At 38.1% G+C, this 21,567-nt stretch overlaps 1 protein-coding gene across 2 annotated transcripts; it reads right to left on the reverse strand.

Annotated features, from left to right (window-relative positions):
• Nucleotides 1–179: 179 nt before the first annotated feature.
• On the reverse strand, nt 180–18,956 carry LOC146464565 (uncharacterized). Of its 2 annotated transcripts, none has more exons than XM_085129569.1 (3): nt 18,444–18,956; nt 1,853–2,118; nt 180–1,340 (listed from the first exon to the last, which is right to left on the reverse strand). In XM_085129569.1, the coding sequence occupies exons 1-3, from the start codon at nt 18,512–18,514 to the stop codon at nt 823–825; spliced, it is 855 nt and encodes a 284-aa protein (XP_084985695.1). In that variant the 5' UTR covers nt 18,515–18,956; the 3' UTR covers nt 180–822. The 2 variants fall into 2 exon arrangements, with proteins under 2 accessions (XP_084985695.1, XP_084985696.1); XM_085129570.1 differs by lacking the exon at nt 18,444–18,956 and adding an exon at nt 7,034–7,266.
• Nucleotides 18,957–21,567: the final 2,611 nt, after the last annotated feature.

The following is a 21,567-nucleotide window of genomic DNA, read 5'->3' on the forward strand; positions in this document are numbered from 1 at the left end:
CCCCAGAAATGCTGCCGTTGTATAGTATATATAATGATGTTACGATGTACCAACGCAAAATTCTAATCAGACGTTGACCGAAACCTTTTCAATTTCGATTAACTTTCTTGGAAAGATATTTAATAGGACAAAAAATAGATCTATTTTGCTTTGTCTATCTTGGCAAGAAAATAAATCTGTTATCACATATACCGTTGCCTTTTAATTTCAGTTTTCATTCTTATTATAAATAAAACTTCACGAGGCTATCTATTGTACATTTAATTATACACAGTATATACAGTTCAGAAGTTCAAGAAGTATACCAATATTCTAATTTCTCCGTCATTTCAGCGTTTCCGATACGAAACAAATAGCACGAGCCGTCCTTTGAAGAAAGAGCTATCCAGTGTTTGGAAATCAAAGGGCGCAAAAATCGCCTTTACTCCCAAGACTAAAATATTGACCCAAGTTCCACAGCAGACGCGATATGTTATTAAAGAAATGGTTGTAAATTACGGAGGAATCTCTAAAGATCCTGTGCTTTTGACAAACTGCATTAGGACCTCTTTGTTTGGTTGAGTTATTAAAATTATCTACCCAATAGCAAAAATCGTTTTCTTTCACTCTATCTAATCAGCGTGTATAATAAGTGGAGGCCAAAGACGGAAGCATGCCACATTAACCACAGTTGTGGGGAAACTATAATTTCGCTACAACAGTGCATGACTTCATATATAAATACATCTAATTTCTGCCGGTACAAAGTTCCTACTGGGCTTCGCTTCTCTGGGCTCACAAAAGGACAACTTTGTTGTCCCTCGGCCGCATCAGTCCATTCACCTACAAATGCCCATATGTTGGATGTGGTCTAATTATACATGGTAACGTATGAGCTGTTGTGGGACTCGGATAATGTGAGAAATGATGATGTATCTGTGTGGGGCATTGCGATGTGCATAAAATCCCAGCTCCGTAACCTGCCAGAGAAGGCGCGTGTGGTAAGGTAGTGGGTCGCGGTGGTGCGGTCACATCAACACCGGGATTTTGTTTCTTCCATTTTGTGCGACGGTTTTGAAACCAAATTTTCACTTGCGTTTCTGTTAGACTCAGAGAAAGAGCCAAGTTAAGTCTTTCACAAACAGATAGGTATCTTGTGCTCTTAAACTTGTTTTCTAAAGCAACGAGTTGCTCATACGTGAAAGCAGTTCGTGCTCGCCTCGGTTTTCCTTCCTTTGAGCGTTCGGAGCCGCTTCGCTTTCTCTTTGATTTCGAGGTTGTTGTTGATTTGGTGTCTTCACTCTCATGGACATTAGGCGATTCTTGAGTAACCTTCTCTTTTTCCATACATTTCTCAGTTTCTGTGTGAAAAGAATTGAAAATTTCACGTTTAATAAGCGTCGAAAAATTCGAACTTCTGTATTTTAGATTAACACAGACATTTTAATGAGCGGGTTAAATGATCGTGATTGAAGAGATACCGCTGCGCTGTCTTGTGAGAAAAGACATTATCAACAGTAAATTAGTTGGTTAAATGGTAGCAGTGTGTGTTAAACTAGAATACTGTAATTCAACTTAAACACATTTTATGGTGAATTAATTGCAAGTTTTTTAAAAACATTTAAGCTTAACCTGCTACTAATGCGATTTGACCAGGACTGAGAATAAATTCGCCAAACAGACACCTTTATGCTTCCTTTAATGTCTTTAATCGCTTTTGGTTATGTTCCATTGTAGAGACTATTAAATGAAATTCTCCCTTCAAAAATAGGAAAATGCTGCTTCCATAACCTAACAACGCGAATTTAAAGGTAAATGAAAGACAAGTATTGAGCAAAAGGCTGTCACAAGACCGGATCGGCGAGATTCTTACCATTTGCCTTTTGTACCCGAGTCAGCCGCGTTGCCGCCATCCACGGATGCCACGAAGAAGCGCTTCTTGCATCCTCTTTACTAAAACTTTCACTGTCTGAGTCGCTTTCACTCGATCGTCGCTTGGGAGCGTTAAACTTATGTGGGTCCAAAATGTCTTTGACAGTAAAAGACGTCACTATGTGTCTTGCTTCTTGCACGGACTCATCCTCAGCGGCAGAAAGTTCTTGGGTGTCCTCCGTATCGCTGCTGAGGCTGCCTCGACTCCTGTTATCAATGAGAGAGTTGATAGAAAACCGGTCACTGCCTTGCATGTTGCTAGCTAGCGCTCAGCGTCTCTACAATGAACAGCGAGTTGCGGGACGCCGTTTCGCCGTAAATGCACACGGAGTTACGAAACCTCGGGTTTCCCTATTGGGGGTGGATTAAGCCGGTGTCTATACTAGAGTAATGTGAGGCGGTACAATAGAAGTCACTGTCGGTCGACGAGCTTGTTTTGATTGCTGTATGCACGCATAATTGTCATCCAAATTAATTGAATGATTTGACAACCTCAAGTGGCGATGAGTTGTGATAGCGATTAGCACCTAATGCTCACTTAGGAAAAAAACCCACTGGAGTAATTGTTCTGGTGAAAGATAAGACCTTTTTCTGTGCAAGCAGTTTTTGGTTATGATCGGATACGAGAGAAAAAAAATCACGAGTAGAAAAGCATCCTAAAGCTTGGCGTAAGGAGGGGTCGGACGAACAAAAGCACACATTTTGAGAAAGCCTAACACTCATTGGTTCGAGTTCATTTGACTGACGCACGAAGCGAGACTACTGTGATCTTGCCGACAAAATGAGTCACCAAAGAAATCTTGTAGATTTCCGTGCCAATAAAATGCCCAACACTAAATCCTGATCATGTGTAATATCCAAGATAATCATCAGCCCCAAATTTGTGATTTTTCTGCCGTTGGCTCGTAAAACCAAGACTTTTTCAAAAACGCCGAGTTTTCCCTAAAGGTAAACCATTGTGCGGACGAACGCCAAAATATTTTCTCTTGTTTATCATTACATACAAAATAGCCAGGTAGGGGTTAAATACTTTTCAGCCGTGTCGCGTTATAAATAGCCTGCTGATTGCAAAAGATAAACTGCACGGTGGGCTTGGTGTTTTCAAAGAAGTTTGATTGAGAAAAACACACTAACTCTATAATTGTTATTCAATCAACATGTCGCCTTATGTAAAGTATCTTCTGGCAGGGTTTGTTTTGTTAACAAGTATGTTTTGTCGACTCGGTTAAATCTAATAAGTTCTGTGAAGAACTGTCTAAAGAAAAACACCAAAATAAACGTTCACAGAGAAAAGAATGAGTTTCTTCCTCGTCCAACTGTCCAGATCATTTCTTCATATTGTTTCAAGAGAATGCGCCAAGCCGCTGTTTACTTACCGGCGCTTTTAACATAATTACTACGTATCAGAACCTTATCGGTGATATTTTCCCTGAAACAATTGTCACGGGTTTTCCATTTGCCCAACGCCTTGGTTCGTGATAAGGCGGTAAACGTTTTACCAAGTTACCAACAATGCTAATAACCCGGGCAATTAAGAACAATCTGCGAACCCCAGTGCAGATAATATCTCGAAAATTTCCTTCACTTACGCCACACTCCCTACAACAATCGTGTCAGTTTTCGATGTTTGACGTTAATGAGCTTGGCTGTGTCGGTGCCTGTGATTTAAACCGCACAAGAGTTCAATGGTTTTTAAACAATGGCGCATTATACAATTCAAATATTATGAATGTCTTGTATAAATACCGCCATTGTGGTTTTCTAGAGGGCAACTTTAAGCCGCTTCGGAAATCTGGTCGAGTAGCTGACACGTAGATGTCGTTTAACGGCTTCCGCTTTGATAGTATGGCGGAGTAAATTGACCGTATTGTAAATAATTGTTGGCAATAAGGTAAACCATTTATAGATGCAGGACGATTTGAGAATTGGCCGGCTTTGTTAAGGTTTCTAATTTTGTTAATAATCCATGTGACTTGAAATCGGTTCAGTAGTTCGCATTGTCCTTTACAAAGGAGGCACTTGCGACGGAGTTATTATTCCAAGACAAGCACAGGAAATTAAATAATTAACATAGAAAGCTTCACAGCAAAGAACACTTTGCTCATGCTGGCCTCGAGGGAACTGAACATCGTTTCCTGATTCAAGATGGATCACAGAATTTTCAAAAGTAAACTGAAATCGAAAGATTATAAATTGGTCTTGACTCTCATTAACTTTCAAACAAATGAAGGAAAAATGAAAACATGAAACATGCAAATAACCAATACATTGTTTGTTTAAGTCGTTGAAAGAACAAAAAAAATTCAGGCACAATTCATTGTCAAAATTACGAACCAGAAACGAAGCCAAACATTGTCAGCTGGAAGTTGATTAAAGTAAACAAATTCGTGTGAAATAAGAAAAGAAAGAGGGATTGTTGGTTAATTCATCACACAGTAGCTGCAGGTTATAATGCGATCACTGTTGTTAAAACAAAAAAGGGGAGGTGAAGCGAGATAGCAACGATTTGGGTGTTCCTTCAACAACAAGTTTGGAATCTGGAGTTATTGATTGGACAGCTAAAGCAAAATACATCAATGGAAAAGTCTCAAAACAGTAATTATCCTTCCTTTTCAATGTAAACAAATACACTTAACAAAAAAAAGGTTTCTTTAGAGAGAGGATATCGGTTGTAAAGTACATACTAGTGTAGCTTTAATTAAGCTGTTTTCTGAAAAATGTTTTATTGTTCATGCACACATGTTTGCTTTGTTTCAAACATATGGATATTCATATGGTCAGAATTCTAAGGGCTGGCCCTTTGTAAGCTAAATCAACTGCTGATTCATAAGAAATTCAAAGATTTAATTCGCTCCTCATACGGAGCCATATAAATTCAATACTAAAAAAAGAGAAGAGTAACATTTAATTTATTTTTGAGAAACAAGCACTTCTTAGAAGTCTTCATTCAAATGGCCCAGCGTAACGTACTTCGCAGAAGACTCAACTATTTCTCGGAAAGATCTTCTGTGGGTTCGAGGTATTCAAGATTAACTGAAATAACAAATGATTAATTTTTTCATATAACACCTCTTTTGAAAGTGCTACACCAGATAGAACTGGACATGTACGCTTGTACGATCATAACAGACAATCCTCTGCCAATGTCTGCATAATTTACTGAGTGCTAGACTTCTGGCACTCGTCATGTTGAATTAAAAATTTTAAAAACAGGAAATGTTACACAAATATAAAATCCTGAAAACAAACATTTTTGGGAAAATGTCGCAGCAGCTTTCATGGCCGCGCGCTCTTCGCGTCGGTTCACATGACGTCCATGGGGATAATCTCCATCTACAGATTCGGCATCTTTCTCAAGGGCTGGAGGTTTTGGTACATGAATTTATCATGCTAAAAAGAAACAAACAAACAAACAAACAAAAAAAAAACCGGGCAGTTTTGTAAACTCAGGGAAACATTCGATTCTGATGAAAGTGTGGCCATTCTCCGCCGGATCGTATATCACGGAGGAAGTCATCTACAGATTAGACTCAACTTGAAACGATGAGAGCTGCCATTAATGGGAAAACGTTTTGGCAATTTAACGTTGATGAACTCAGACTGGTCACGTACCGAATGTAAAGCTGGTTTAATTTTATCTTAGTATAGCATTATTATCGTGAGCACGTAAAATATAGATTTAATGTTGCCTCGGAGGCGAAAACGAACTGTACATTTTTGCACCAAAGCCGGCCTAAGTACTGAATCAGGAGTCGCAAAATTGTTTCGAAGAAGGTTAAATTTATGGTCAATACTAAGCTGTGGCCTGCCGACAATTAACAATCAAACTTACTTAATCCCCAGCAAAAAGAAAAAATACCTGGTACCTTCAGTGGGCAGATAGATAACTACAAAAAATAAAATCTGTGCCAATTTTGATTAGTAACAGTCAATTCTCTAGGCTGGCATTGCTGACAAGATTGTGTAAGAAAGAACGGGAACTTCAAATATTTCTTGCTTTCTCTGCAATGATTGTATCTTCAAATGAGCCGTTTCTTACACCGCCGAGGTCAAACACCATTAAATTTTTGCAAATTGTAGATCACTTTCAACTAAAATTACAGAAGGTACAACATGACTGATTTGAATGGCTGAAAAGTCGATCTCATGAGCGATATTTAGTGGTATTACTAAATCGTAAGATTGCTCTCGATCAAGAAGCAAACAAACTTAAGACTATCTTTGGATACTTTTTTAAGATCATTCGGTGAATCTTATTTAAAGAATCTTATTGTTTAAGAAAGACCACGGACAACAAAGCGTTGTATAAGCACTGGGATGTTCACAAATTTGTTGATCAGAACTGACCAGTTTTGCAGCGTCATTTTAGATCTCAGAGAATATGGCGTAGGTTGTTTAGTGTAAACGAAAGCTAGGGAATATATAGATCCCAAGAGAAAGGGTTGAAACAAAGTTCAGAGATGTTTTAACGAGATCTGCGAACTGACGATTGTTGAATTAAAAAAATTTGTTGTCTTCAGAGAAGTCAACTAATTTGATTTTCAGTGTCACTTGCAAGCAAGAAAATTGGGCAAACTCAAGGAACCACACCTTGAAACAATTAAAGCACACTTCTACCAAAACAACGTTTTCTCTTTTCAGGTTTAGCGGCTTCGTAGGAGTTCAGTGTAGGAAAATGATGTAAAGAAAACGAACAATGTATACGAAGCTTATCTCTAAGCGTACGTCGGCCACAAACACAACAAACATTACTTTTATCTGAGTTAAACACTGTTTGTTGGACGGATTTTATAGTCATGTAATAAGAAAGATAAATTCAAGCGATGCATGTTTGAGGTGACTCTGTAATGCCGTACATCATTCGAAAATTTCACCCGGTGAGACAAAGTTTAATTTACAACTTCAATGTGAGATAAGTAGACTTCAACAGGAGCATTTTGTGACGAAGTTACTCTTAGCTCTAAGCTACTAACAGAATTCTATACACAGATAGATGAGTTTTAACGTCAGTTAAAATTATTTACAGCTCCTAAAATTATTACGTAAAAAATCAGTAGATAATTACCCAAATCACTTTTTCTTGGTTGACTGCGAAAAAGACAATTTGAAAATGCTGAGTTACCTTAGTGAATCCATGATTTTTTTGGAACCGGATTTGTCCAGCGTTACGTTGTCCGTAATTTTGCCAGGTTGTCTAAGAAGATTGGACGTGTAAGGTCTTTATACCGTGAGACTCCCACAAAGTTGCTTCCTTATTATTCATTATTACACGTATTGTTACTTTGCAATTAAAAGGCCTGTGCCACACTCGGATCTAAGTTCTGTTTCCTAGTTTTGTGTTTAATGCTTTGTGAAAAGGCTGCCGGCGAGTGGTGGTTAATATAGACGAGTCGATAACATACTTAATAATCCATATCACAGAGTGCTTGACCCGCTCCAAGCTTATTACATTGTCAATAACACACAAAAAGCTTTTCATTATCACATCCTTATTTAGACAAATGTTCCCTGAAAGAAAATTCAATCATTCAATAGAAGTACATCTTACTTGGCGTTATTATGAATTCCGGTACCTTTAATTTCATTTATCGTGCACGTAAGCTTCCTTTATGAGTTCTATGTGGAGCTCAAATCTATTGATATTGCGCATTGTTTATCTTTCATATATTGAATGTTTTATTGTAGTTCAATAACAGCTTCTCAAAACACAGTCATGTTAAAGTCGTAATCACATATCCTCTTAAATGAACTCCTAGTGTTTAGATTTTTTATTTTATTTTATTCCGTAATGAACAATTACAAATCATGATTACTACCCTACTCGAAGTTAGAATTTTAACAAAAGCCTCATCCAGACCAAACGGAAATTTTCATAAGTTTGACTTGCAGCACTTGAAAACGTTCATTTAAGATTCACACAACTGCTTTATTAATTCTTTGTCAGTTAAATGAATTAAATTTTGACGAGCGAGGTAAATAGATGTAATAAGGTAGAGATATAAGTATATGTGTGCGCCTATTGTCAAGGTGATTCTTTGGTCTTAGATCAGTTATATTGATAACTCAAAGATTTCTCTTTTTGCGTGGTATTCAACTTGTTTTGTTTATTGCAGCGAATCATGACATATTAGATAATGGTAAAGTCCGTTAAGCTGCTAAAAGCCTTTTGCTTATGCCATTAAAGCCAAGCTCAATATGTTTATCGTTCTAGGAATATAAAACCGGCAATATTTCCTACACAGGCCAAAATTATCTTAAATTCAATTTTCGTAAATTAAAACAGAGAACATTTGTCTTCCTCAATATTCATGACGTGCATTAATGCATACCTTTTTCGACCCTCAAAGAGAAAAAAAGCCTTTTCGAAGAGATAAATCACAAAAAATAATAAAAAATCTGCAAATTTGTACCAGAGAGGTTTACATGCGAGGTCTAAGTAGCGAATCTTTAATTGCACGTGTTGGCTTCTATGTCAACAAATGGATAGATTATAGGACCAAAATCAGTGAAATCTTGATCGATTTCCTTCATTTCGTACTTTTGGTGCAACCTGCCGTTTATCACCTTAGATTGTGAATTGAACGATTACAAAATCGATTAAAACTAAACGGGGCCGGACTAGAATTAAAAGTGAAACGTTGTTTTAACTTCCAAGAGTCATGAAATTGCTGCCAAAAGCAAAGACATTAAAAGTAGGAGCAAAGAGAAATCGAACTTCGCTTTCTTTTCTGTTCGATTACACAAATCTTTTGCTTGTAGTCATCTTAGCCTTTTTTTAGGAAAGATAACAGCAAATTTACTCAAAGTGAACAATAACATAATTGACATGGGCACACGTTTTTAAATTAAATGGATTTGTTTCTAATTCTAAATCTGGTGGTATTCTAGTAACGTCACCCACAGATTGGCTTCTTTATCAGACTCCATTCTTGTTACAAAACTGAACTTAGCGCCCAGCAAAAAGAGATATGTACTTTGAACGTTGTACGTAATGTGAGCAAATTTTATAGTTGTCGTGCTTATTAAATAATAAACTGTGTTGTAATCAAGATCAAAGCCGGCAAACAATATTAATATTTGAGACAAATAGAGCAAACTATCATGGGATTTATTTTTTTGTTTGAATCGGTTCTTTTGCTAATTAAGAACTCGATTTTATTTTCCGCAACTCTTTCCTCCAAACTCCGAAAATAATTTTAAAAAATATGTTAGTTAATTATTTTTGTTTCGATGCGAGTTGAACCGAATATTCGTAATATTGCTTAGTAGAAGGCAAGTTCCTAATTTTAATATTTATTGGCGTAAATATATTGTTGGACTTTTTAGTCTTTCGTTTGATAAAGAATAACATAATATTCGGAAGCCATCATCGAACTCAATCAACATGTTTAGTATTAAAGTAATCTGATTGAAATATTTTTTCGATTTCTACTCCGTTCAAAAGATCAGTTTTACATTCTATTTAATTCCTATCATGCAGTGACGTACTTCCAACAATCACAGAAAAACGCTAGCAAAAATTCGTTACCTTTAATCTGATCTCCTCTCTCTCTCTTGCCAGGAACACATTTTTCGTTGAACTACGGATTTAATGTATTAATGCGTTCGTACACTCGTTTTAAGAAATATAAGAACTCTCCTTTTGGCTGGTGACGCCTTTTCTCTTTTGTCTTGGATGGTTCAGCCTATGATTTCATTGGACATCGCGATGGACATTTCTGTTTTTAGTTTTCAGATCAAATGTTGCTGGAAAACAATTGATGTTTTTTCTATCTTTTCTTTGGAGTTTTTACCAAAATAGATAGTTTTGTTCTCATTTCTCTTTTTTCTGTTTTTCTTAGTGCAGTAAGATTGGAAGCGAGTTGAGGTGCATATACATCCATTTTTAAAAATCAATTCCAGAGTTGAATTCCCTTTCTTGTGCTTTTTCCTTTTCTTCGTACTCTTTTTAATTCGTGCAAAAAAATTGGTAAAGTTGAAATGTTATACTTTCAAACGTTTCTACTGAATTACTCTCCTAGTTGGAACAGTCAGTTTCAACTGAAAACCCCCAAAGATTTTGGTTTAAGAATAGTGAGTAGGCACAAGCCTAATCAAATTGTGAGTGTAAGCAGCGTATGACTTTCGTTAAAAGTTTCATTTCTCTCCGGCACAAAGGAAACAGAAATCCATCCCTTGTGGGTAAGCTTCATTTCCGGGATAAGAAGAATTTGAAAAAGCTCGTAAAAAAATTTAATATAGCCCATAGTTAGGCTACAAGTGGTAATTATGGATCGATAATTTCTTCGTAGTTTGTACCCTACACGTTAAGACATCATGAAATTTCCTCCTTTTTAGTGGCAAAATCACATTTTATTTAACTTCACATTCTATTGCGTGCTGGAGATCGAGTCACCTTCCTGAATCTTAAATTCCTTTATGGTAAAAACTGAGTTAACTTCTGGCTTAACGTTAGCGATCTAGCAAGAATTTTCGTTATGAAATACGTCAATTCCCTTCCTAATCGCTGTGTTGTTGATGACGAGCGAAGCGAATGAACACCTTAAGTCACTGGCGCTGATTTTAGGTCAGAAGCATTATAATTCTATCCGCAGACAGAGAAATCGGTGTTAAGATGTTTAGTCGTCTCTTTTAACCGCAAAAGGATTACTAAATGGAAAATGTACGTGGCTTGTTATAAACATACGATAAGAGAGGCTACGCGCCGTTGTGAAGTCTAACAGCTGATGCTACGACAAAAAACAGGCCGGAAAGTTTTTCCTCGGAACATTTACTCCAAGTCGGGAACCGGACGAAAGATTGCAGCAGAGAATTTCACCTGCTAAACCGAACAACGCTAGATCAGCTCCCTGTCAAGTGATAATGATGAATCATTTGCTGCGATGTGAAGTAACTCCCTACGAACCACTGTTTTTTTTGGATCATTCTTAAAGGACCGGGGTTTGACCTTGATCTCGTCTAATTCTTATCTTCTGCCAACATTGCCTACTGTTTTTCAGTTTTTCAAAAAAAAAAAAAAAAAAATCTGTTCTGTGGTTAATGCAGACTATCGTGGATTCAATAAACTGAGCTCGGTCTTTCAATTAGCAGTTATAATTACTTTTAGTACAAAGATCAGCGCAAATGATTAATCTTTTATAGTTTTGTTTTTCGCTGCTTCTAAATTGAAATCATTTTTTGATCATTAGAACTTTCCCGATGCAAACGGGACGGAGATTTCTCAGTTGGGGTTTCACAAAACCTTGCCTTGTTCTTCTCTGAAGGCAAAATAACCAAGCAAAAGTTATCAAATATATTCATGACGGATAGATGGTCAGTTTTCAGGTTAGCAAACAGACTGACCAGTTGGGAGATGTGTGACAAGTTTAATTAACAGCTTAAAACCATACAATAAGTAATGTTCCTAAATGTGCGAGGATTAAAAGAAGTCATTGGCGCGTGCGATGATATAAACGTAATAACTAAAAGCAGTTAAGAATCGTTTCAAATACATTTTTGAATGATAGATTAAATGTCAATTTATGATGTCCACCGTATCTTTCAATTCCGTGAAGGACTATAGTTTGTCGTGGAGGAGAGATTTTTTCCTGCGTGAATTGCATCTTCTAGGCTATTCACACTGCTTTAAATAATACATTAATAAAATGGAATTGATATTAATTATAAAGAAGCTTAATTCACAGTGCATATAAGCCAGAGTAAATATCGTCACATCCCTTTAAGCTGCACTGACCTGTTCTCTAATTGAATTACCTTCGCTTTGACGAGATTGCCTCGTCATTGAAGTTTTCTGGGCGACTGTCTCAGTTACAAAAGAAGATTTCGACTCACTTATCAGTTCATTAAATTTACTGCGCCGCGACCGGAACTCCACTAACTTAATGGTAAATTGAAAAAGATGCATGCCTAAATTGCTTAGTACAGATAAAGTTATTAGATTTTTGGCCTTTTTATTTAGGTTTCCGTGAAGAAAAAGTTGTTTTTATCTCCTGCAGGCTCCTTACACATGCATCAGGGGATATTAAAGAAGTTATTTCCGAGGGTGATTTTCAAACGCTTTTGTTCGGAAGAAGTGATTAACTTGTGATCAAGCGAACTTTTACGCCACGCTGAGATTTCTTTGAATTTCGCGTCAATATTATTCGCTTGTAAAGCATGTGCTTTTAAATATTCTCTTGTAAATAAAAACAGAAAACTATATTTGTTCACCGGGCTTATTGCATTTTTAATACCTACAATATATCGAAAATGCGCAAATTGAGGAAACGCTTACTCCATTTACGAAGACGAGTAGGATAATTTAAGGCGCATTATTTCAAGGCCGCGGCTCAGAAGCACTCGTTCTAATGAAACACAAAGGCGGGATGTTAAAGCGACAAATGGCAACTACAGCCGACATCGCGTCGAAAGCGAAAAGAGTAACACAAAAGGCTCAAAAAAGCATTAAAACACAATTCCATTTATGCGCCGGAAGCCTGCAGAAACATGTCACAACTGAGATAAATAATCACTGATGATTTTAACTGGGCTATTGTGAAGATTCAGTTTGATAAGCGAACTATTCAGCTGCAGATCTGTGAGCGAAGCCGTGTGTTATCGATTTATATCAACTCGCAGTGCTGAACCTCAAAATCCCTTAGTTGTTTGACGGCATAACTCACTTTTGCCATTCACTAGACCAATCCGATTTTCTTAAGAAAGAATTACTTTAAAAGTAATGCTATTACTATTGAATATGCTGTCACTTATTCTAATCAAATGACTTGGTTAACGCATGAAAAAATGTTTAATTTAATCTAACGAAAACAATTCTTAATTTATATATTTGCCGCATTCAAAGGTGATAAAAGGCAATTTAAAGTGTTCTATTACGTGTTTGAAGCAGTTGCGACACTGCCCGATCGCGTTGCATCGAAACCAAATCCACGACGGAGTTCAATTCTCTTTTTCAAAGCCAAGAAATAGCATCCGCAAATTTTGACGATTATACCCGAGGGCATTATTGAGCATCGCAGACGTAAGTGTTTTGATTGATTATCGGATTTATCATTTCAGAGCGTATTTTTGAAGTGATCATACTTAAATGGAACTGTCAAACGAGATTTGAAATTGTCATCAAAGTGTCGTGGGACCAGTTGTACTTCTTTAAAGAGAGGGCTTCCGTGATAACTTCATCATTAGGGACACGCAGTTTCCGGTCCAAGAGAATGGGCTTTCAGATATTTCAAATGGAAGTCATTCAGCTGAACTGAGTAGAATTAAACACTGGGTGAGCAAACTAAATTAAACGCGAATTTGTGCGGTTGGGAACAAAACCACACCTGTCCAAATTTCACAAACTGCATACGCTTGCAATTTCCATGTCATTACAGAACATTTAGCCAATATTCCCGAATATCAGCCGGGTAATATTGGCCAATACACGGAAACCATACCATATATCCATCGTTTTAGCTTTCAGTGAAAGATTTATTGCTTTCACTACCAAGAACAATCAAAGGTAAGAGTGAAATACGGCATAATCTTCTTTTTGATATTTGGTTCAGTCAGAAAGGGGAATTTTTTCTAAAGATTGTTGGTTAAATATCGCTTTGATGGAGACAGCTTCGTCAATGCCTCTGCAGACATTATTTGCACAATGATGCCACCATTGGTTTGAGATAATTTTAAGTAGTTTAGCTAACAAATGATGGAGTGCAAGGTCGGCTCGACTTAGCTGGATCATCTGCTGATATCTCAGTTTATACTTGCAGTGAAGCGGATTACTGATGTAACCACTCCACATAAGGGATAGCATTTCCCACATAATCTACCAGCGATGAAAGCCGGTAACAACTGCTCATGTAAGGTCGTTTATTTGCGAAAAATCGTCCATTTAAAGCAGCCTAGGGAGAACACAACGGATCGATAATGCTGACTAACGCAACCTTTAGCCTTGACGTGAAGAGCTTCGTTATCGTGGATACTACGCCAGGTATTTTATAAACGTGTAGGTTTGGCATATAGCTACTCCGTGTCGTCTTACAAAATAATAATCAGTCAGTATAGCCAACTTGAACACGATCTAACGAACACCAAACTATTGCAAAAAAAAAACTTGAACCACAAGCAGTATCCGGCTTCCTTATTCTGTTCCAGTAATTCAAAGTGAAATAATTTCTTCTTGCCCTTCGTGTGTTTCCCGAGTTCCCCAGACAGTTCTTGTTGTAGTTCTAGTTCCGTATTTACTGTACAGTCTGTAATTATAACTGCTCCTTCCTTCCTTCGGCATATGTCAAGTTCAGAAATCGTAGTGAGTCAGTCATATCTGTCTCGTATTCATTTTAGAAACTTTCTGAGTCATCGATTGGTTGCAGTGCGTATACTAGTCATTAATATCGTGAATAGTGGTGGTAACAGTACTGAATTAAGTGAAAAGAAATTTGATTTTTTTGTACACACACTCCTTTCCGGCTTGCTATTGAACTTCAGTCATTTAATATCGATCGCCCTTTCTCTTGGACACGATCTCACTCGTGTAGGTTCGCGTGAAAATCTGCCACAACAGGATGTGTTATAGGGCTGTTCCTCAGGAGATCGGCAAGCTTTTTGATTTTACAAACTTCAAAGAAAAAACACGCAACCCAATAAACTATCAGCCGAACGCTCCAATTTTATGAAAACGCACAAAAAAGAAAGATTCCGTGGATTATTATCGGCCGCTTTAATTCTTTGTCACTTCATGTTAACTGAGATATGTGTCACCCTTGTAAACGTCTATGTACAAACACATTTTTAAGCTATCAGGCATAGTTGCAAGCTAGCTATTACTCGTCTGGAAGAGATGAACCGTGGTGTTCTCCCATTGTCCTTCAAATGATTCATTATTCAATGTCCTCTTTCATTTAGCCAGTATGGTATTCACCAGCCGGACTAACCGATATAAAAGTCTCCTCGTTTAGCGAGGGTGAACTCTTCTACTTCCAGGGCAAGTCTTGACTTGAGTAATCTGGTATTCTCTTTTGAGCTTCTGGAGTGAATCCTTAAAAGGCCATTAAAAAGGACTTATGACCAATACTTTCCTTCAGGTCAATGATAAAAAAAAGAGCATTTAGACTGGTTTACAGAGCAGTCCGAATTTTGCTATACCGACCGCTAGGATACGGACCACTTATTTCACAAAATTCGTTGTTTTCCAATAACTGATGGCGAACAGGTGACTGTTTATTTTGATGAGATGCAGTCTTTTTGCGGGTGTCTTGTCGACATTTTTGAAAGAACGTTGGCATGAAAAACAAGTTTCTCCTCTGTACCGTGCCAAAAGAAACACGCTTTGCTGTTGGCGAATTTGTGTTAGAGCCATAACAGTACAATCTTTTTGAGCGAGGCTGTTCGGTGCGCAAGTAAATATATTGGTCTTGTAAAAGAGAAAAAAAAAAAAACAAAAAAAAAAACAAAGAAAAATCAAACAAACAAAACAATTGGCCACAATACGGACCTCGCGCTATAGAGTAGTTCAATACCTTGAAATTAATGATTTTTATGAAACAGCATAAAGTTTAACCGGCATTCCAAAGAAATCTATATTGGGCCGCACCTTTTTGTTATGTTGCTTTACAAGGTGATTCTATAAGACTGCTAGCTCTGTCTCCTATCAAATAATTTGAGAAGACGAGGTGGTTACTCACTTTTTAGTCCCTAGGTCAAATCCTAAAGTGTGACCATTCAAATGAAAGCTACTGGGCAGTACTTTCCTGTTGTGCTGTTTATTATGGTTTACAAGGTGGCTCTAACTTGTGGATGATAATTTGAGAAGACGAGGTGGTTACTCACTTTTTAGTCCCTAGGTCAAATCCTAAAGTTTGACTATTCGAATGAACGCTACTGAGCAGTACTGTCCTGTGGTGCTGTTTATTATGGTCTGTTATGGTTTATAAGGTGGCTCTAACTTGTGGATGAAATTCTCAAGTTTGACTATTCCAATGAAAGCTACTGAGCAGTACTTTCCTGTGGTGCTGTTTATTATGCTGTACAAGGTGGCTCTTACTTGTGGATGAAATTCTTAAGTTTGACCATTCGAATGAAAGCTACTGAGTAGTACTTTCCTGTGGTGCTGTTTATTATGGTCTATTATGGTTTACAAGGTAGCTCTAACTTGTGGATGAAATCCTAAAGTTTGACTATTCGAATGAAAGCTACTGAGCAGTACTTTCCTGTGGTGCTGTTTATTATGCTGTGCAATAAAATCCTGAAGTGTGACCACTCAGATGAAACTATTGAGCTGCACTTACCTGTGGTGCTGTTTATTATGCTGTGCAATGTGGCTCTAACTTTGAGGCTGTTGATGAAATCCTGAAGTGTGACCATTCAGATGAAATTATTAAGCTGTACTTACCTGTGGTGCTGTTTATTATGCCGAACATGCAAGATGCGGTTCAAACGTTTTGGTCTGTGGATGAAATCCTAAAGTGTGACCGCTTGCATGTGGCCTTTTATTTTGTCTATCATACCAATTGTTTTGGCTGACTGTATAAATGAAGTTCGATTTTAGGCTACCTAGTTAAACGAAAAACCATTTGCTTCTAGATGATAAGCTTTTGTCGGCAAAGTGTAGTGATTGTTCGGCAATACCTACCCGACTGATCATTGTCTTTCACCAAATCAATTTCTTGTGAGTATAATTTAATTTGGAAGATACCGCCAAAGAAACACCGATTTAACTAGAAAAAAATCACCGTTGATAAACAGTATTTAACTTGGTAATAGTTCAATCAACGAGAATTAAGTCTGAAAAAAAAATAACCGGTGAAAAAAGGGCAGCTGTGAAAAGCGTTTCCCTGCTGAGTTTAATATTCCAGACAAAGAGAAAATTGAGCCGAAAAATAGAAGCTCGATCATTGTGAACATAGAGGAAATTAAAAAAGTCTGATTCTTTCTCAGAAAAATCAAAAGTACTGGTAACAGCATACAGCCATATGAAGATTATCTATAGTTTGAATTGTCACACTCAAGGATTTCTAAACCGACTACTTGAGGACTCAATGGAGAGAAACACTTCCAGTTAGATGACTCAAAATCTAGATCGACTTGGTGCTATATATAGAAGGAAAAACATTTTTGCAGAACAAAAGGTCAAAGCCTGTGTAAACAAGACATCTAACAAGCAAGGAATTTTTTTTTTTTTTTTTTTGCAAACATGCTTCCTCAATGATGCTTCCTTCGCGTTTTTGTGGGACCTAACAGCTAAGTGGTTTTGCTTTAGTCACGGAGTTGTGTATGTATCTAAGTACCGTTTCGCGGCTTAAAGGCTGCATTCGATTCAGATATCTTCCTTCAAGGAGAGAGAGGAAAAGAGAAAACGATTTTTGGAGAGCTCTGGCCCCAGTTGTTCAAAGAGCGGATAATTTTATCCACTGGATAGGTTGCTATCCGGCAGTTAAAATGTGAGCAGTATTTTCCCGATAATCCTAAAATTTGTGAATAGAGTAGGAGCATATGTCAAATTTAAGTATGGGATTGCGTGGAAAACTTGCCAGAAGCGTTGGTTGGAGTACATTTGCTCCGCTGGATAGCGACTTATCCAGTGGATAAAGTTATCCGCTCTTTGAACAACTGGGACCTGGTATGATATCACGCGAAATCAAGAGTTTTGCCCTTGTTGGCCCGCATATATAGTTGTTTTTTGGGTGCAAACGTTACACTAATTTGTACGTCCAACAGGCAAATGTCGCGATATAAATTTCTTTTCTCCGTCACCTCATCGAGCTAAGTTTTTGAATATCCGAACATTTCAATTATTCATCTCTTTTCCTGGTTTTTCTCCCAATCCACCTTATTTCAAGAGAGATCCGATTGGACGATTGGAAAGAACACTATGTTAGAATATGGCCGAAATAGAAATCACTATGAAATAACTTTTGTCGGGTTAGTTCAGAACAAAATGACGAATCCCAAACTTCAGACGCCAACCTTGAAAGTTTACTGTACTGAAAGCAAGAAGTCGCGTTTGTGCGACGTCGTTAATAAATTTGTCTTTGAATTCATTGAGTCGTCGATCGCGATAGATTAAAGTCGCCGGCGAATGAGGACTCATTGGGCAAAAATAGACCAAATTTGAATAAAACTGTTTCAAATTTCAGTGACACAAATTATTTGCAATTGGATTCCTGTTTTGTTCAACGTGTAAACACTGTGTTGACCAGTCTTTTACGATCTCCTGTAACTCATATTTTGCTGGCCATGACCATACGTAGGCCCATGATCTTTTGCTTTCTGAAAATACGCTGATTCCCAATAAGGCGACCATTCCCCCTCACACACAAACACACAAACAGCTAATTCCTAACCAGCCAATGGATCTAACGCTTACTGCCTCGAAAGTGTCTATTAAACTCGCCCTGATCAAGAAAAGGTGTCCATGATTTTTTAGATTTTGCTTCTTTCAATCGAGTGCCGTACACACTAAAGCGATTTTGCGTCGACATGCAAACGCCTTTCTACAGACAACATATGGCAAAAACATTTAATGAAAATTTTGTCTCCTCAAAGCCTACCTTTGACCATGAAATTTGTGTATGCCCTGTTGCCATCTGTACTGCTGGACCGAGTACATACTGATGTCCATTGCCAAAGTAGTGTTATCTCCGCGCACAAAAACGCCCTTGTACCAAGTCAACTAGTGGCAACACTTAAAGCATGTTAGATCATCTTGGGGCTTTTATTGCCGCGTTTTTCACACGGTCAGGGGGATGGAGACGGCTTAACCCTAATTAGCGAGGTACTTGCTGCGATTATGATAACCTTGAAGTGATGACGTCCCACACCGCTTGGCGGTTTTATCTGTTATGCTGCACTGAGATATCTACCCCTCAAAAACGGTACACTTGGACGAGTTCAGTCTCCATCACTTCTCCCAGTCCAGTATCAAACCTCGAATAATACAAGAGTCTCTAACTTTTAAGTTTTAAATGAAATAGTTTGCGTGACAATTCAAATGAAACATGTGGAAAGGCACTGTCCGTTGGGATTGTTCATTTTCTTACAGTTGGAAAAAAGCCATGCGTGATTGTGAACAGGAGCACCCTTAATTTGCGGCGAATGATTTAAAGGGTGAAGAATTGTGGATGTTAGTGAGCAGGTTGTAGTAATGTCATTGAAAATCGTCAAGTTCTCTGCGACAAAGAAGGCCGAAATAAAAGCTTTCTTTTTCTTTACGAGAAAACAAAAAAAATTATAGAATCGATCTCTTAATTTTTCCTTTCTTCCCATTTGGAGAAATGAGGAAATTTAAAAGCATTTCCGTTTGTGGGGGCCGTGAGAGAAGTGCCATGAATTCATGGATTAGAGTTATCGAGTTTGACACAGAGGAGGAAAATTGTTAGACTTGCGACCCATTGCAGCCAATTCGCATGACTCAAAGAACCATTTCCGTGGGAGATTACAAGTTTCTTCTCTTTTTATAGAGAAATACATAAGGAATGCATGAAGCGAGTTTGGGTGCAGTAACCAGGGTGGTACGTACTGTAGTACACGAGTCATTGAAATCAGGTCCACGGCTCAACGGACTTCTTCAAGCACCAAAATCAAGGCACAATCGTCCTGGGGGTCTAGTGGTATGCTGGAACTTCAACTGTACATTTTGGTGGAGTTTGACAGTTTGACCACAAAAATGCCAGTAGTTATTGACCTGTAGCATTTGTATAACAATATTAGAAAAAAAGTCTTCACGGTCTTGCTGCATGATGACCGTGCTGATAGAAATTTACAGTCGTTCAGATATTAAATAGCTGCCTGTGGACTATACATCCCCGCTCAGAATAGCATAAGCTAAGGTGGCACAATTGTAGCTTTATTGACGTTGACAATCACCTTGTTAGTATTACAGTAGTCGGCATGAACGTATTGATTCTGGAAGTACGTAAATGATACAATATCAGCAAAAGAAACTGCCGCAGTCGACATAAAATTATAAAAGATAAAGTAAATTTATTTATACACGGTTAGATTTAAGGATAGAAGCTTGTGGGACCGTGTAATTAAACAAATATCTTAAACAGAACAGAAACTCTTTAAAATCGCAACTGGCAGGGAGGCTTACCAGTTGGCTATTTACAAAGCGTGGCCGAGGATTTTAACAGAGGACTACCCAGAAACAAATCCAATTAGTGGTCAGAGAGGGGATTTGAACCCGGGGCCTCCAGATTACAAGTACGCACTTCTAACCACTCGACCTCACCGCATCCCAGGCGGAGTTTGACAGTTCGAAAATGTTACAGTAGGTTGGCAACAAGAATGACAAAACCTAGCAGAAAAAGAAAACAAGATGGCGCGATCTGGTTAGGTTTCAAACACACGGAAGTCACGATAGTTGTTGTGTTGTGTTTTTTGTTTTTTTCAGTCAGTGTCATAGGTATCAGCGCTCGGAATCAGAAAACTCTCCAAGGGAGCCTAACAAGCCTCTTGAGAGCATGAAATTGGATTGTTTCTGTTCCAAATTCCCATCGAGGACCTGTTAATTTTTTTAGAGAACAGGGATAACTAACAAACAACGGCTTAAGACTATGCGCGGTGGACAGGAAATAACTCTCTACGGGAGCCTAACAAGTCTTGCAAGCATGAAATTGGATTGTTTCTGTTCCAAATTCCCACTGAGGACATGCTAAATGTTTTAGAGAACGGGGATAACAACTCGGCGGCTGGAAACGATGTGGGGTGGACAGGAAATACTGCAACTCTCCACGGGAGCCAAACAAGCCTTGAGAGCATGAAACTGGATTGCTTCTGTTCAAAATTCCCACAGAGGACCTGTTTAATGTTTTAGAGAACGGGGATACTGACTAACAAACGAACTAGAGGGGTAACAGTTTATTTTGTAAATAGAACCTTAAAATCATCTTCCCACCTTTTGTTAAGACACCTTTGGTGACTTTTTTGTTAGCCTATTCCACGCGTTCAGAAAGTGGAGGGCGGCGCGAAGAAAGTTGCGATGTGTGCGAATGATCAAGGCGAGGAAAAATATTGCGAGCAAGAAAAAAAACGAGAAAATACTTTGCGCGGTTTACCTGAACGCCTGGGAGAGGCCAAAAAATATGTCCTCTAAATTGATCTCTTTTTTAGGTGTATCTGCTGATACATTTTTTTTGTGAAGGGATAACTTACGAGATGTGAATGAAATGAGATAATAATTCTGTCATGTAATGTACAACTCGCGCACTCTCCACCACCCCCTCCTTTTGACACCTACCATTCAGGAAGTGGCGGAGTAGAGAGAGTGGGAGGGGAGGGTGAGTGTAAACGTAATGGTGTCGACCAATCGGGAATGCACAAGAATACAGCCGTTGTTTGAGCAGGAATCAGGCATCATAAATCGCACAAACTTTCTAGGAGATCAATTATGGATGGCCATTTATATCTGGACCTGCAAAAGCCAGCTGAAAAGCTTCTGCACTGTGTCGCATAACAAAATTGCAATACAAGTAAAACATTTTAAAGTTCAAAGAGGCCACAATCCGTGCGATTATCTATTAATGCTTTTAAATTTAACAGTGTTACAATATTAAACACAGTTTAATCTATTTCCCAGCTTCGATTGAAAAGAAATAGACGTGCGTCGCGTTGAAATTCAAGCCCCATCTTAGAGCACCGCATGGGCATTACTTGACCCAGATAGAAAGAGGT

This window comes from Pavona decussata, unplaced genomic scaffold, assembly GCF_977016875.1.
Source record: "Pavona decussata unplaced genomic scaffold, jaPavDecu1.1 SCAFFOLD_161, whole genome shotgun sequence".
Taxonomy (NCBI): Eukaryota; Metazoa; Cnidaria; class Anthozoa; order Scleractinia; family Agariciidae; genus Pavona; species Pavona decussata.

Coding starts and splice junctions, on each gene's coding strand:
- LOC146464565 (XM_085129569.1), bottom strand. CDS start 18,514: ATGGACATCAGTATGTACTCGGTCCAGCAGTACAGATGGCAACAGGGC. Junction 2,119..18,443: donor CACAAATTTCATGGTCAAAG/GTAGGCTTTGAG, acceptor CATTGATAACAG/GAGTCGAGGCAGCCTCAGCA. Junction 1,341..1,852: donor TCGGGTACAAAAGGCAAATG/GTAAGAATCTCG, acceptor CTTTTCACACAG/AAACTGAGAAATGTATGGAA.